General features: G+C 37.2%; 1 protein-coding gene across 1 annotated transcript; it reads right to left on the reverse strand.

Annotated features, from left to right (window-relative positions):
• Positions 1-913: 913 nt before the first annotated feature.
• LOC104096703 (fruit-specific protein-like) lies at positions 914-1,989 on the reverse strand. Its single transcript, XM_009603117.4, has 2 exons — positions 1,833-1,989; positions 914-1,344 (listed from the first exon to the last, which is right to left on the reverse strand). Exons 1-2 carry the CDS (start codon positions 1,885-1,887, stop codon positions 1,073-1,075), a joined length of 327 nt encoding a protein of 108 aa, XP_009601412.1. The 5' UTR covers positions 1,888-1,989; the 3' UTR covers positions 914-1,072.
• Between the last annotated feature and the right edge of the window lie 15,677 nt (positions 1,990-17,666).

A 17,666-nucleotide genomic window follows, 5' to 3' on the forward strand; every position in this document is an offset into this window, starting at 1 on the left:
TGCAACATTACTAAGAAAAAATAAGATACAGAGTAGAATTATATATATATAAAAGTAAGGTAAAGAATAAATTATAATTATTTAATATTAAGCTAGCGTTTGGCCATAGATTCTCAAATTTGTTTTGAAAAATCTGATTTACGTGAAGTTTGGTTTGAAGATGAAAATGTATTTGGACATCAATTTTCAAAACATATTTCACTTTTTTTGGAAAAACATATGAAACATGACTTATACCACAAGTTCTAAAAACTATCACAAATACCCAACAGTACCTTCATCAATAACATTCATTATCATTATCACAAACCATAGTCCTGGACATAAATAAATTTGGTATAAAATTATTATTTTTATAATGAACTACATAATATACTATCAGATGACCGAAAAGATGAAGCAACATTATTACAAAATAATAAATGATGAGCTCTTTTATAAAATACAAAAGTTTGGGGCAATTTTTAAATTTTAAAAAAAATATAATAGTAATATTTTGGGTTTGGGTTTTGGGATTTGGGAATTTGCAAAAATATGGATAAAATTTATGAACAAAACATGTATTTGCCAAAAACAATTTGGAAAACAATTGACAAAATCTTTGGCCAAACGGATCCTAAGAAAGAGCAAGATGAGAGAACAAAACAAGGTAACGATACCACCACACCAAATCCGCCGTTCCATAAAGTGATACTTTTTGTCGTTACGTAATGATAAATTTAACGATACGATATAATAAACTTTAAGTAACAATTAAAACAAATATTATATTTAAAGTAACAATACAATTAATACAATACAATAGGTAACAACCATCCAAACAAGTTGTTAATGACACTATACATATCATATATAGTAAACATTATCTCCCTTTGAGTTTCGTGCCACTTCAATAGGGAAAATAGAGAAGATATAATTCATAATGAACTGCATATAAGAAACTTGGTTACATATTCATTTTCTTACACAAACTTGGACAAGTAGGAAACACAACATTATATTATTTAAAATGCTTGAATATAACACGAAGATCAAGCATTTATAAATAGTCCATATATTGCAGCAATATAATTTATATTTTGCTGTGCTTAGCGCGAAGTTTAGTTCCAAAATAACCTTCACCAGTAGCAGTAAGCTTGTCACATTGAGATCTCCATCCCTTAAATGCAGATGGAACACAATTGTAACAAACCCATCCATCACTGCAATCGCTTTCGACGTTGCAATATTTAAGGCAAGTTATTATATCACCTAATGGAAGTAATTTATTTTTCATCGATGCAACATCTTCGGGTAAGTCTCGTAAAGCCATCACTTGCATCTTAGGAGACCCAGAGAGATTAACTGCGCATTGAAAACATAACAAAGATTAAGAATAATAATGTGATCTTTACACTATAAAAACAAATTGGAATTAGCTACGAACTTCGGCGCTGATCTGTCGCTAAGTTGCTCATAGCTAAAAGCATTTCTATATAATCTGTCGCTTTTTATCCATTGCTAAATAGGATTACCGATGGATTTTTCTATTTAGCTACAGAATTTCTCCGTAAGCTAATTCCTATGTTTTTAGTAGTGTTACACATATAACCGGCCTGATTCACTATTTATTTTTCCTATTCGGTATATATATATATTTGTGTACCGGATATTTATATACATATTATACACGAATAATATATATATTATACATCAACCGACTATTTTGGTTTATGTGGTTGGATGAGCCGCTATTTAAGTTAATTCTTCAATAATATACCCAAAAACTTACACATGATTTTCATATATGTATAATTATTATAAAGGGAGAGAATAGTGGTAAAGTTTTGAACCTGTAATTGCAACAAAGAGAGCAATCAAGAGAAAAGCTTGCTTAAAGTATGCCATCTCAACGATACTTTGGCTAAAGATGTACGATAGAAGAGTGTGAATATTGATGCTTTTTTCCTTCAATGGGAAGATCGTATTTATAGACCTATACTAATAAGTTGATAGGACTTGTTAATAATTTGGTCAATTATTAGGCTTCCCCATTCTATTGAATGTTTTGCCGGACATAAGAAAATTAAACAAAGATAAGTATAATGCTAACCAAGATGACAGATATTGAAATTAAAAGATTGTCGGGCAATCTTTATTATTGATTTTACACATTACATGTATATAGGTTCCACCTTTTGTTACCGTTCCAAAGTTTCATTATACAACCGGACATCTTTATAACAACCTCGTTTGTTTCAGATAGTTTTAAATATTATAGTGAATTGATGTTATAGAGAAAAATATATTATAACAGAACATGAAATTTGGTTCTGGAAAAATTTAACTTTTATAGTAAAGTGTTGTTATATAAGGATGTTGTTATAAAGATGTCTCACGGTATATGTCATTGTCGTTGTCAAGAATACAACAAATATTATATTGATGTCACAACGAGCCTCATCAATATTAATTATGATATCGCATGTAGAATGTTGGGTTTAACCAGCCCAAAATACTATTGTATTAATATTGTGTGAAATTGTTCGTGTTGTGCCATTTTATATGGTATTCCTCAAAAGGCCTAAAACCATAAATGGTATTTCTACGCGTTATATGTACTTTATCGATCTTTCCACCTACCAATGTGGTAATTTATTGACACATATGTATCGGGTAAAATTGGTTTATAACAAATGGTCGAATGGTAGTATACACGCGGAACCGAAGGCAAGAAAAAGGCAAATCAGGCAACGACTAATACTGGACACAACAAATGTGATTGATGACGGGTAAATCCCGAAAGGAGCATATTTAACCAGAGGAGATCAAAGGTTTGCCATCGGATAATATTCGATAAGGGAATATTCTCTAACATTAAATGAGCGACCTTTGCAGAGAATATTTGCATCCATGGCGTGCCATTATATATTCATCTATGACTCTTTTATTATCATTTAAAAGGGGCTTGATCCTGGATCTTGTTTACCTAGATAAAACTATAAATATTAGGCTCAGTAACCATTGTAGGACATGGAATTCTTTGAAAACATATGTTGTGTTTTACTTTTGCTCTCAATTAAACACCTTTACTCATTTTTTATCATTGTTTTCCATTTTGTCCTCGAAAACATTGCTCTCGGAGCCGGATTTGTTATCTTCTTCAATTTCAATTGCTAAATTTCATTTTTTATCTTATCTTTTTATCATTTTTGGATCAAATCAGTTCGTGTGTCTATAAATCACATAACAAATTTAACTATACTGTTGTACGGATAAATAATACCTAACAGAAAAGAATGAAAATCTACAAAATTCCATTACCCTAATTAGTACAAGATAAAACGATGCTACGTACATAATTGTGATGGATATCACAATGAGTGATCAACTGAAAATGTTAGAAAACAAAAATAAACTATTATTATCTATTTTATTGTATCGTATTGTTACTTTAAATACAATGTTCGTTTTGATTATTACTTGACTTTTATTGTATCGTATTATTAAATAAATTATTACGTAATGTTGAAAAGTTCCACTTTATGAAACGCTTGATTTGGTGTGGTGGCGTCGCTATCTTACTTTATTTTTCTCATCTTGACTTTCCTTATTATTAAATAATTATATTTTATCCTTTATAATTTACCCTACTTTTTTATATAATAATTTTACTCTGTATTCTTTTTTTTAGTAATATTACAGTTTATTCTTCATATTATTGGTGCGTGCATAACATTATGAGACAACGACAAATGATATAATCTATTCAAATATTATATTTATTAAATAATATAATATAATATAATATAATACAATAAATTATGAAACCAAAACAATTCAAGTGGTAAGAACGACTTTTGGTTATCTTCGTGTAAGTTATTATTATTATATTAAGGTGGTCGTTGTGTGTCACTGTCTGGTGGATTGTCTTCTCACTAATATAAAAAGTACTCGGACCACGTGATTCATTATTTATATAATTATTGAAAATTTATCCATGTCTAGTTATTATAAAATTAAGACAGATACCAGAGAATAAATAACATAATGCAATAGCCATTGCAAAACACAACAAGGACCGACGTGTCAAGTTCTGATATAATGTAGTGAAAATATGGCTCTCACGACTAACTCAACTTAACAAGTTAGCTTGCGAGTAGAAGATTGTTCAAGATTATATTAGAAAATTATAACTCATTTTCTCGACCAATATGAAATTTGGCAGAAAGTAAAGATTGTCACATGTAGATGAAAGATGGGTTTTATAAATTAAAAAAAAATCATAAATAGCAATTAATACTCCCTCTGTTTCATATTAGATGAGATACTTTTTTTTAGTTCGTTCCAAAATAAATGATACATTTCTAAATTTGGTCATTTACTTTTGAGATACCAATATTACTCTTACCATCCTTCCTTCAAAAATCTGATACGGACCCACTGAATTTAAGAGTAAATAATTTGTGATATAACCTTATTAGGTTAGGTTTAAAAGTCAAATATTGAAAAAGTGAAACCATTAGTATCAGATCTTTTCCATGTTTGTTGGCACGTGGCTTCTTCCATTTTGGTTCTTTCATATTTTCTGCTGCAGTTACAATTATTTTCCTCGAAATTGGAATATTGCGAGCCATATGTAATTTACTTACGTGCTTCATTTTTTATCCCAAATTACCAATAAAGACACATTGATTGAAGTCATAAAGCGGCATTAACATTAAGGTGAGGTCTCACATCTGGACTGTTAAGAGGTTGAAAGCAAAGCCTAATATCAAATCCATCTTGTCGAGCATCTTCAGTAAATTGCAAGTCATTAACACTAAGGTGAGGTCTCGCATTATCTTGTTGGATAAAAATAGAAGTATCTGACTGCGAAAGTGGCCATTTTGATCGAATCGCTGAAAGAACTTATTCAATTAAACAAGTCCTAGTGACATCTTTAGTGACTAATAAAATAGGCTTTGTTTCTAAAGTTCTAGCTACTCTGTTTTTTCTATTCCTTTTGGCGGGTTCCTTGAACACAAAAGGAAATATTCTTATTTTTCCTGAAAATAACTCAGTTCCATCTTCAGCAAGCCTAGGGCGCGCAGCAACATCCATAAACATAACTTTTGTTATGAAATTTTTACTTTTACAAGATCTATATGGATTTGACTCTTCTTCTTCAGGGAGAAGATAGAATGTTTCAGATTTTTTCGACAAAAAAAACTATTTTTCATCTATATGAACATAATTAAATATGTTTGAAAATATAGGATTTGAATTTAGCGTACCAGACTCTATCATTGATAGACAAAATTGAAGTCCTGCCTTCTTATTTTTCTCTGTCAAATGAGGCTTTATGACATTTGTATGTTGCCCTATAACTCCTTCTTTGATGCGTCGAAAAATAGTTGACGTTGACATATCCATAGCACATTCCAAAGATCGAATATTTGTTCAGGAACAAAGAGGAATTTCTTTTACCTTATTAGTGTCGACATGAATTCGTTTTCTCCCAACCCTGCCTACAATATGCGGAGACACATTTAATGGAGTACCGTTAGCGACACTTAATTTTGTCTGTTGCCAAATATTTTCCATAGTACTCCTTGAAGTATTAAATAAAATCACAACTTACTTTAAAGACCCATGTTTAATAACTCCATTTTTGCTTTCCTTCAAAAGTCATTCGGCAATAGCATGACGCTCCTCAATTTTTAGTCGTCTTTTTCTAATAGTTGAGTCAAATTGAGAGTCACTCATCTGTGTATAATTAATCTCATATGCTAGATAAAATAGGATTAAAGGAAATAATCAAAATATAAGAGAAAATTAGAAACACCAGGAGAAAAACAGGATTACAAAGAGAAACACTGAAAGCATAGGTGAATAATCTCAAATATCTCTACATAAAAAGACAAACTTATCACCTAATTAAAAAAGAGAATTTTTGGCGCCGCAAGAATGAAAGACATCTTTTTGCCACCACAAGAATTGAAGAAATTTCTGAGAATAGCCAGTAGCCAGTAAACTAGATGTAACGATCCGGCCGGTCGTTTTGAGTATTATAACCCCGTTCTCACTATTTACTGCTCAATTTATACTTTACAGTTATTTTATGAATTACCGGGTTAGTTGATTCGGGTCCAGAAGGAATTTGAGTGAAACGAGACACTAAGTCTCAAAATTAAAAATTTAAGTTAGAAAAGTAGACCAGATGTGGACTTATGTGTAAACGACCTCATATTCGAATTCTGATAATTTCAATAGCTCCGTATGATAATTTTGGACTTAGGAGCATGCCCGAAAAATTATTTGGAGGTCGGTAGAGGAATTAGGTTTGGAATGGCGAAAGTCAAATTTTGAGAAGTTTGACTGGGGGTTGACTTTTTGATATCAGGGTCGAAATTTGATTCTAAAATTTTTAATAGGTCTGTTATATCATTTATGACTTGTGTGAAAATTTTGAGGGCAATCAGACGTGATTTGATAGGTTTCGGCACTGTTTGTATAAATAGAAAGTGTCAAAGTTTATTAGGCTTGAATCTATGCGTGATTCATGTTTTTAGTGTTATGGGATGTGGTTTGAGGACTCATCTAAGTTCGTATGATGTTTTACGACTTGTTGGTATATTTAGTTGAGGTCCCGAGGGCCTCAGGTGAGTTTCAGATGGTTAACGAATCAAAAGTTAGACTAGAATAGTTGCTGCAATTTCCTTCTACCAGAAATTCGGGGAGCCCAGAATCGAGCCCAAAATGGAGCCCAGAATCAAACCACAACCGAGCCCAGGGTCGAAGCCATGATCGAAGGCCATGGTTGAGGGCCATGATCGATGGTCAGGATCGAGGGTCAGAATCGAGGCCCAGGATTGAGGACCACGATCGAAGGCCAAGATCGAGGCAAGACCGAGGTTGTCTAGGCAGAATTATAAAGAAGAGGACTTCGTCCCATTCACCATTTTTGACGAATTGGAGCTTGAGGAGAGGCGATTTTTGATATATTTTCAAGGAAAACTTGAGGTAAGTCCCTTGTGATCATTTCTACTCCATAATATTGAATTATCATCATATAATCCGACTAGATTACATGTTTTTGAGGTGTAAATCGGAGATTTGAATTTAGAAATTTGGAAATAAGATTTGATGATTTGGAGGTCGAGTTGAGGTCGGATTTTGGTAAAATTAGTATGGGTAGACTCGTGGTGGAATGGGCTTTCGGATATTTAAACTATTGTCGGGTTTCGAGACGTGGGCCCCACATGCAATTTTTAGCTAAATTTCAGATTTTATGGAAAATTAGCATTTTCTTATGGAATTAATTCCAATAAATTTTATTGACTGAAATAAATTATATATGACTAGATTCGAGGCATTCAGAGTCCAATTTGCAAGGCAAAGGCATAGCAGAGTAAAGAATTTCACGTTTTGAGGTAAGTAACAATTATAAATCTGGTCCTGAGGGTATGAAACCCCGAAATTTGGTATCAAGTGATTACTTTAGAGGTGACACACATTCTAGGTGACGGGCGTGTAGGTGTGCACCGAGGGGATTGTGACTTCCCGTGGAAACTGTAAAGTTGAATAACTTGTTGTTAGCTATGTGCTCTCTAGGTGTTGTGAAAATTTGACTGTAAGTCATGTTAGAAGCCATGTTGAGGCTATATGTTGGTATTATTGGGACCCACTGAGGTCGTGTGCGTGTTGAACTATCTGCTTAATTGTTGTTTTGTACTTAGTCACAGTTTATTTGATTATTTTATCCCAGTCTCTATTGTTCATTAATTATGCATCATATCATTGTTGTTTGGGCTGATTTTATAATTATTGGGGGCCCGAGAGACTGGAGAGATTTATGATTGAGTGAGGCCAAGGGCCTTATTGTAATATATTGATACTATAGCATGTGAGTTGTCCGTGCAACACGTGATTTGTTTGTGCGGATCCAGATATTGATACTATAACACGTGAATTGTCTGTGCAACACGTGAGTTATCCGTGTGGATCCAGATATTATACTATGGCATGTGAGTTGTCCGTGCGGATTATAGCGCTTAGGCTGTAGGAGCCCCTCCGGAGTTTGTACACCCCCAGTGAGTGCGGGTACCCATTGAGTGTGAGTGTTGAGGGCTGAGAGCCGAGTGGTTGAGCTATTGTGACGAGCTGAGTGACTGTTGCCCTGAGAGGATGTACTTGCTTTTCATTCGTTGTTGCCTTCTGTCATTGTTGTGAAATACTATGAAAGATTTTATATCCGGATTACATGAACTTTAACTGTATAAAACTGATTTGACTTAAACTGTTGGATTTGAAAGCATGTCTATTCTTTGCTGGAATTATTGAAAGTGAACTATAATTGTATAGCTCGTCACTATATTCAGTTCCTTATTTATTATTGTTACTTGCTGAGTTGGTTGTACTCATACTACACCCTTCACTTCGTGTGCAGATCTAGGTGTTTCCGGACATAGCGGGTGTTGATTATTTCGTACGGTTGACGTTTCAGAGATTCAAAGGTAGTTGTCGTGTTTCGCAGACCTTGCCTCTCCTTCCCTATCTCTTTTTACTGTATTTGGCCTTAGACTATTATATACCGTATTTTTCAGACTTGTATTCATATTAGATGCTCATGTACTTAGCGACACCAGGTTTTGAGAATATATTTTACCTAGTATTTGTGGGATTTTCACTTAAGCTTGAATTATGATATTTTTCGTATTTAAAAGAAATTGTGGTTTATTAAGATTGTCGGCTTTCCTAGTATCGAGATAGGCGCCATCACAATAGGTTAGGGTTTTGGGTTGTGACAAGTTAGTATCAAAGCTTAGGTTACATAGGTCTCACGAGACATGAGTAGGTTTAGTAGAGTCTTGCGGATCGATATGGAGGCGTTTGTACTTATCTTCGAGAGGCTACAGAACCCTTAGAAAAACTTCACTTTCTTGTATTCTATCGTGCAAATTTGTTGATTCCGGAAACTAAATTTCTGTTATTCTATTCTCTCATAAATTGTGAGGACATGTTCTACTGGATCGGACGGCTCTGCCACTAGTGCCACTAGTTATGGCCGAAAGAGGCTGGGGCCGTGGTAGAGTCCGTGACCGAGGTATAGCTCGTGCAGTTGTTGGAGCAGTACCTATAGTACCACCAGTTGCTCCAGCTCAGGAGCAGATTCCGTATACAGTTGAGCCGGCGGGACCAGCTCAGGCACCAGTTGTGCCCATTGAGATTCCAGGCCTTCAAGAGACTTTGGCCCAGATATTGACAGTTTGCACTGGTCTTTCACAAGTTGTTTCGTCTCAGGCCACTTCTCAGGCCGGGGGAGGTACTCATACCCCTGTTGCCCGTACTCCAGACCAGGTACTACAAGGACTTCAGATACTTGGGGCACTACCAGACCAGCCGATTGCAGCTGCTAAGACCCCGATAGTTCCTGTAATGGCAGATGATGAGCAGAGGAGACTCGAGAGATTTGAGAGGCTTCGACCTCCACCATTTAGTGGTACAGTCAGAGGATGCTCAGGGTTTTCTGGATAAGTGTCAACGGATGCTTCAATCAATGGGTATTCTAGAGACCAATGGGGTCTCGTTCACTACTTTTTAGTTTTCTGGGGCAGCCTTCAGATAGTGGGAGGCTTATGAGAGGCGCATGCCAGTTGGTGTTGTACCACTTACATGGAAGGAATTCTCCATTCTATTTTTGGAGAAGTTTTTGTCGTAGTCTCGTAGAGAAGAGTTGCGTAGCCAGTTTGAGCAGTTACGTCAAGATGGCATGTCTGTGACGCAGTACGAGATGAGATTTTCTGAGTTGGCTCATTACGTAGTCTATTTGGTTCCCACTGATAGGGAGAGTATTATGAGGTTTATTGATGGCCTCACATATCATTTGCGGTTACTTATGACTAGGGAGAGGGTATATGGTGCTACTTTTGATGAGGTAGTTGACATTGCTCGACAGATAGAGATGGTTCGTAGCCAGGAACGTGGAGAGAGGGAGGCTAAGAGGCCTCGTGGTCCTGGTGATTTCAGTGGTGTTCCTTTAGGGGGTCAGGTTTACCGCGGTAGGGGTCGTTCTTACAGACACGCTCAGATGGGTCGTCCATCTCATCGTGGTTCATTAGCTAGCCACGGTTCTTACAATGCTCACTTAGGTTAGTTTTCATTCAGTGCACTACTAGCGCAGAGTTCTCATCATGCCTCGTCCGCTCAGGCTTCTATAGGTAATTCCTCGGGATATCAGGAGCAGAAGTTCCGTCAGAGTAGGGGTTGTTTCGAGTGCGAAGAATTTGGTCATTTCAAGAGAGAGAGTCCTAGGCTGTTGAGTGGGGCTCCACAGCAGAGTCCTCGACTGATGGTACCAGCACCAACAATTCCACCACCCGCCCAACCAGCTCTAGGTAGGGGTCAGGCAGCTAGGGGTCACCCAAGAGGGGGATACCTATCAAGTGGCGGTCAGGCTCGATTCTATGCTTTTCCTGCCATGCCAGATATTGTTGCCTTAGATGCAGTGTGATCACTGTGCCACAGGGAGGCTTCTATATTATTTGACCTTGGTTCCACTTATTCATATGTATCATCATATTTTTCTCATTATCTGGATATGAACTATGAGTCCTTAGTTTCACCTGTTTGTGTTTCTACACCAGTGGGCGATATTATTATTGTGGACTATGTGTATCGGTCGTGTGTGGTAACTATTGGGGAACTGGAGACTAGAGTTGATCTCTTATTACTCGGTATGGTTGATTTCGATATAATTCTGGGTATGGATTGGTTATCTCCATGTCATGCTAATATGGACTGTCACGTAAAAACTATGACGTTGACGATGCCGGGGTTGCCAAAGGTTGAATGGAGGGGTTCTCTAGAGTTTATTCCTAGCAGGGTAGTTTCTTATTTGAAGTCCCAACGTATGGTTGGAAAGGGATGTTTGTCATATTTGGCCTTTATGAGATATGTTAATGCAGATACTCCTATTATTGATTCAGTACTGGTCGTGCAAGACTTTCCATATGTATTTCCTGCAGACTTGCTGGGTATATCACCCGACATGGATATTGATTTTGGTATTGACTTGGTACAGGACATTCATCATATTTATATTCCTCTGTATCGTATGACACTAGCTGAGTTAAAAGAATTGAAAGAACAATTTCATGAACTCCTTGAAAAGGGGTTTATTTGGCCTGGTGTGTCACCTTGGGGTGCACCGGTTCTGTTCGTGAAAAAGAAAGATGGTATTATGCGGATGTGCATCGATTATAGGCAGTTGAACAAAGTTACAATCAAGAATAAATATACCTTGCCACATATTGATGACTTATTTGACCAGCTTCAGGGAACAAGGGTGTTCTCCAAAATTGATTTGAGATCCGGATATCACCAGTTGAAGTTTCAGGATTCAGATATTCTGAAGACGGCATTTAGAACGTGTTATGGCCACTATGAATTTCTTGTGATGTCCTTTGGGCTAACCAATGCCCCATCATCATCATTTATGCCTTTGATGAATAATGTATTCCATCCATATCTTGATTCATTTGTCGTAGTATTTACTGATGATATCCTGGTGTACTCACGTAGCCAGGAGGAGCATGCTCAACACTTGGGTATTGTATTACAAAGATTGAGAAATGAGAGACTTTGTGACAAATTCTCTAAGTGTGAGTTCTGGCTTAGTTCGGTGGCATTCTTGGGACATATAGTGTCCAGTGAAGAAATTAAGATGGATCCGAAGAAAATAGTGGCAGTTTAGAGTTGGCATGGGCCACCTTCAGTTACTGAGATTCGGCATTTTCTCGGGTTGGCCGGTTATTATCGTTGCTTCGTGGAGGGATTATCGTCTATTGCATCGCCTATGACTAAATTGACCCATAAAGGTGCTCCGTTCAAGTGGACGGATGAGTGTGAAGAGAGCTTTCAGAAGCTTAGAATAACTTTGACTACAACTCCAGTATTGGTGTTACCTACAGGTTCAGAGTCTTATATTGCGTATTGTGACGCGTCACGTATTGGTCTCGGTGCAGTGCTTATGCAAGCCAGTAGGATGATTGCCTATGCGTCCAGATAGTTAAAGGTACATGAGAAGAATTATCTAGTCCACGATCTTGAGTTAGCAGCTATTACTCACACCTTGAAAATTTGGCGGCATTTTTTGTACGGTGTCCAATGTGAGGTATATACTGATCATCGGAGTCTACAACATCTGTTTAAACAGAAGGATCTTAATTTTCGGCAGCGGAGGTGGTTAAAGTTGCTTAAGGATTATGATATCACAATTATCTATCATCCCGGAAAGGTCAATGTAGTGGCCGATGCCTTGAGTCATAAAGGTAAGAGTTTGGGCAGCTTAGCATACTTACCGGTAGGAGAGAGGCCTTTAGCCTTGGATGTACAGGCTTTGGCCAACCAGATTGCTAGATTAGAGGTTTTCGAGCCGAATCCAGTTTTGGCTTGTGTGGTTTCTCGGTCTTCTTTGCATGATCGCATAAGAGAGCGCCAGTATGATGACCCACATCTTCTTGTCCTTAAGGACATGTTTCAACACGATGATGCCAAGGAAGTCACTATTGGAGATGACACTGTATTACGAATGCAGGGCAGGCTTTGTCTACCTAATGTAGATGGTTTGCATGAGCTGATTCTCCAGGAAGCTCACAGTTCACGATACTCTATTCATCCAGGTACTGCGAAGATGTATCAGGATTTGAGGCAACATTATTGGTGGAGGCAAATGAAGAAAGATATAGTTGGATTTGTAGCTCGGTGTCTAAATTATCAACACGTAAAGTACGAGCATCAGAGACCGGACGGATTACTACAGAGACTTGAAATTACGAAGTGGATGTGGGAGCATATTATCATGGACTTCGTAGTTGGGCTTCCACGGACTCTGAGAAAGTTTGATGCAGTTTGGGTGATTGCAGATTAGTTGACTAAGTTCGCGCATTTTATTCTAGTTGGTACCAATTATTCTTCAGAGCGGTTGGCTGAGATTTATATCCGCGAGATTGTTCGCCTACACGGTGTGCCAGTGTCCATCATTTTAGATCGAGACACGCAGTTTACATTACAGTTTTGAAGAGCAGTGTAGCGAGAATGGGCACACAGGTGCAGTTGAGTACACCATTTCATCCTCATACGAACGGATAGTCCGAGAACACTAATCAGATATTAAAAGATATGCTACGCGTTTTTGTCATTGATTTTGGGGGTTCTTTGGATCAGTTTCTGCCACTCGCGGAGTTTGCTTACAATAATAGCTACTAGTCAAGCATTCTGATGGCTCTGTATGAGGATTTATATGGGAGACAGTGTCGGTCTCTGATGGTTTAGTTTGAGCCGGGTGAGGCTAGGATATTGGGTACTGACTTGGTATATGATACTTTAGAGAAGGTCAAAGTGATTCAGGAACGACTTCGCAAGGCACAATTTAGAAAGAAGAGTTAATTAATGATGTTGTTTATATGGTTGGGAAGAAGGTTCTGCTCAAGATTTCACCCATGAAGGGTGTGTTGAAGTTCGGGAAGAAGGGCACGTTGAGCACTTGATATATTAGGCCTTTTGAGATACTTAAGAAGATTGGAGTTGTGTCTTATGAACTTGATTTGCCACCTAATCTATCAGGTGTTCATCCAGTGTTCCACGTATCCATGCTTCGAAAGTATGTCGGGGATCCATCTCATGTTCTGGATTTCAGTACAGTACTGTTGGACAGTAATTTGACTTATGATGTGGAGCCGGTGGCTATTTTAGACCGGTAGGTTCGAAAGCTGAGGTCAAAGAACATAGCATAAGTGAACTTACAGTAGAGAGGCCAACCAGTCGGAGAAGCTACTTGGGAGATTGAGCAGGAGATGTGGTACAAATATCCATACCTATTTGAGACTTCGGGTATGATTCTAAACCCGTTCGAGGATGAACGTTTGTTTAAGAGGGGGAGAATGTAACGACCCGACGGTCGTTTTGAGTATTATAACCACGTTCCCCCCATTAACTGCTCAATTTATACTTTACAATTATTTTATGACTTACCGGGTTAGTTGGTTCGGGTCCGAAAGGAATTGGAGTGAAACAAGACACTTAGTCTCATAATTAAAAATTTAAGTTAGAAAAGTTGACCGGATGTGGACTTATGTGTAAACGATCTCAAATTCAAATTCTGATAATTCCAATAGTTCAGTATGGTGATTTTGGACTTAGTAGCGTGTACAAAAAATTATTTGGAGGTCGATAGAGGAATTAGGCTTGAAATGGCGAAAGTCGGAAGTTTGATTGGGGGTTGACTTTTTTATATCGGGGTCGAAATCCGATTCTAACAATTTTAATAGGTATGTTATGTCATTGTGTGCAAAATTTGAGAGCAATCGGACATGATTTGATAGGTTTCGACGTTGTTTGAAGAAATAGAAAGTTTCAAAGTTCATTAGGCTTGAATCTATGTGTGATTCATGTTTTTAGTATTGTGAGATGTGGTTTGAAGAGTCGACTAAGTTCGTATGATATTTTAGGACTTGTTGGTATATTTGGTTGAGGTCCCGAGGGCCTCGGGTGAGTTTGCATGGTTAATAGATCAAAAGTTAGACTAGAATAACTGCTGCAATTTCCTTATGCTGGGAATTTCTTTTGCTGGAAATTCGGGGAGCCCAGGCGAGCCCAAAGTCAAACCACGATCGACCCCAGGGTCGAAGCCATGATCGAAGGCCAGGTTCAAGGGCCATGATCGAGGGCCATGGTCAAGGGTAAGGATCAAGGCCCAGGATCGAGGACACCGATCGAATGCCAAGATCGAGGCAGGACCGAGGCTGTCTAGGCAGAATTATAAAGCACGGGACTTCGCCCCATTCACCATTTTGACGAATTGGAGCTTGAGGAGAGGCGATTGTTGATAGACTTTCAAGGAAAACTTGAGGTAAGCCCCTTATGATTATTTCTACTCCATAATATTAAATTATCATCGAATAATCCGACTAGATTATATGTTTTTGAGGTGTAAATCGGAGATTTGAATTTAGAAATTTGGAAATAAGATTTGATGATTTGGAGGTCGAGTTGAGATCGGATTTTGGTAAAATTAGTATTTGATAATTCCAATAAATTTTATTGACTGAAACAAATTATTTATGACTAGATTCGAGGCATTCAGAGGCCATTTTGTGAGGCAAACGTATAGCAGAGAAAAGAATTTTATGTTTTGAGGTAAGTAACTGTTATATATCTGGTCTTGAGGGTATGAAACCCCAGAATTTGGTATCATGTGATTACTTTGGAGGTGACGCACATGCTAGGTGACGGGCGTGTGGGCGTGTACTGAGGGCATTGTGACTTGGTCCGTCCCATGGAAACTATAAAGTTGAATAACTTGTTATCTTTGAGCTCTCTATGTGTTGTGGAAATTTGATTGTAAGTCATGTTAGAAACCGTGTTTAGGCTATATGTTGGTACTATTGGGACCCACCGAGGTCGTGTACTTGTTGACCTATCTGCTTAATTGTTGTTTTGTACTCAGTCATAATTTATTTGATTATTTTATCCCAGTCTCTATTGTTCATTATTGATGCATCATATCATTGTTGTTTGGGCTGATTTCATGATTATTGGGGCCCCGAGAGACTGGAGAGATTTATAATTGAGTGAGGCCGAGGTCCTGATTGTGAGATATTGATATTATAGCAATTGAGTGTCCGTGCATCATGTGAGTTGGCCGTGCAAATCCAGATATTGATACTATAGCACGCGAGTTATCTGTGCGGATCCAGATATTTATACTATGCACGTGAGTTGTCCATGTAGATTATAGTGATTGGGCTGTAGGAGTCCCTCCGGAGTCTGTACACCCCTAGTGAGCGCGGGTACCCATTGAGTGTGAGTGCTGAGGGCTGAGAGCCGAGTGGTTGAGCTGTTGTGGCGAGTTGAGTGACTGTTGCCCTGAGAGGCTGTACTTGTTTTTCATTTGTTGTGCCTATCTGCCATTGTTGTGAAATACTCTGAAAGATTTTATATCCAGATTAGATGAACTTGAATTGAATAAAACGGATTTGACTTAAACTGCTGGATTTGAAAACATGTCTATTCTTTAATGGAATTATTAAAAGTGAACTATAATTGTGTAGCTCGTCACTATCTTCAGTTCCTTATTTATTATTGTTACTTGATGAGTTGATTGTACTCATATTACACCTTGCACTTCGTGTGCAGATCCAGGTGTTCCCGGACATAACGGATGTTGATTCTTTCGTACGGTTGATATTTCGGAGATTTAGAGGTAGCTGTCATGTTTCACAGACCTTGCCTCTCCTTCCTTATCTCTTATTTACTATATTGGGGCTTAGACTATTATAAACCGTATGTTTCTGACTTGTATTCATATTAGATGCTCATGTACTCAGTGACACCAGTTTTTGGGAATATGTTTTACCTAGTATTTGTGGGATTTTCATTTAAGCTTGAATTATGATGTTTTTCGTATTTAAAAGAAATTGTGGTTTATTAAGATTGTCGTCTTGTCTAGTATCGAGATAGGTGCCATCACTACAGGTTAGGATTTTAAGTCGTGACACTAGAGTAGCCAGTAGACTATGAGAATTGAAGGAATTTTTTTTTGACTTAGTTAATGTAGCAGAGAAGATGGGACATGTGGGTCACATTTGATTTAGTATCTACTTTATCATGATTTTCATTAAAAGCTAGAATATGGGCCCTTAAGGGTAAAATTGGTACTTAGGTGATTTGGCAATAGTCTACTCTTGTTTATTAAACTTCGTACCCAGTCAAACTACCTCATTTAATATGAAACGGAGGGAGTATAAATTACAGATATTAACATCAAAGAAACCAGAGGGGAGATAAGTAGAGAAGTATAGATAGAGACAAATTAAATGACAAATTAAGGAAAAACACTTCTAACCATTTCAGTCTACTCTTCTATCCCTGTTAGTTTTTTATACCTCAAGAGAAAAATAAAATGACAAAGGAAAAACAATTCTAACCATTTCAGCCTACTATATTCTATATCTATCAGTATTTTAAAAGGGGCATGAGGCAATACGTTTTACTCAATATGGGGCAAAATGTAAGTCCAGAGACATGGGGAATAAGTTCCATAAATTCTTAAATTTTAATCCATAAATTAATAAAATAGTATAATAATACAAAAATATAGAATGCACATTAATGTTTTTTAAAATCAAAAGGAATTTGTTCACCCTCAAAATTGGATAAGAATTAAACTTGTAATGTGGATTTAAGAATACATGATTTCACTTAATACCAATTGATAAATATGAAGATTAATGATAGAATTGAACAATGAAGCAAATCAAACTAGTGTTTGAATAGAACTCAACCCTTGAGTTAGAGTATCCTCGAACTGGTTGATGCAAGGACAATAAAAATATAATAAGCCGAAGAACAAGAGCGTGAGCGAGAAAGAAAAATTATATTGCTTTTGTATCAGTTGTGTCCTTACAAATGGTTAGAACTCCCCTTTATATAGTAGATGGATTATATATATGGTAAAATCCTAATTACACAAGAAAATCCCATGATTAACTAAACAACCGTTCTTGATTCGATCCGTTCCGAAATTTCTGCCATGATCTTCGACCAGTCGCGGATATATCACTTTTATGTTATTACGCTATCTTCGGTATTGGTCGATGCCTGTCTTGTTTGTTCTCGATTGTTGTCGGTCTCGATCTTGGAAG

The sequence above is a fragment of the Nicotiana tomentosiformis genome, chromosome 9, assembly GCF_000390325.3.
Source record: "Nicotiana tomentosiformis chromosome 9, ASM39032v3, whole genome shotgun sequence".
Lineage (NCBI taxonomy): Eukaryota > Viridiplantae > Streptophyta > Magnoliopsida > Solanales > Solanaceae > Nicotiana > Nicotiana tomentosiformis.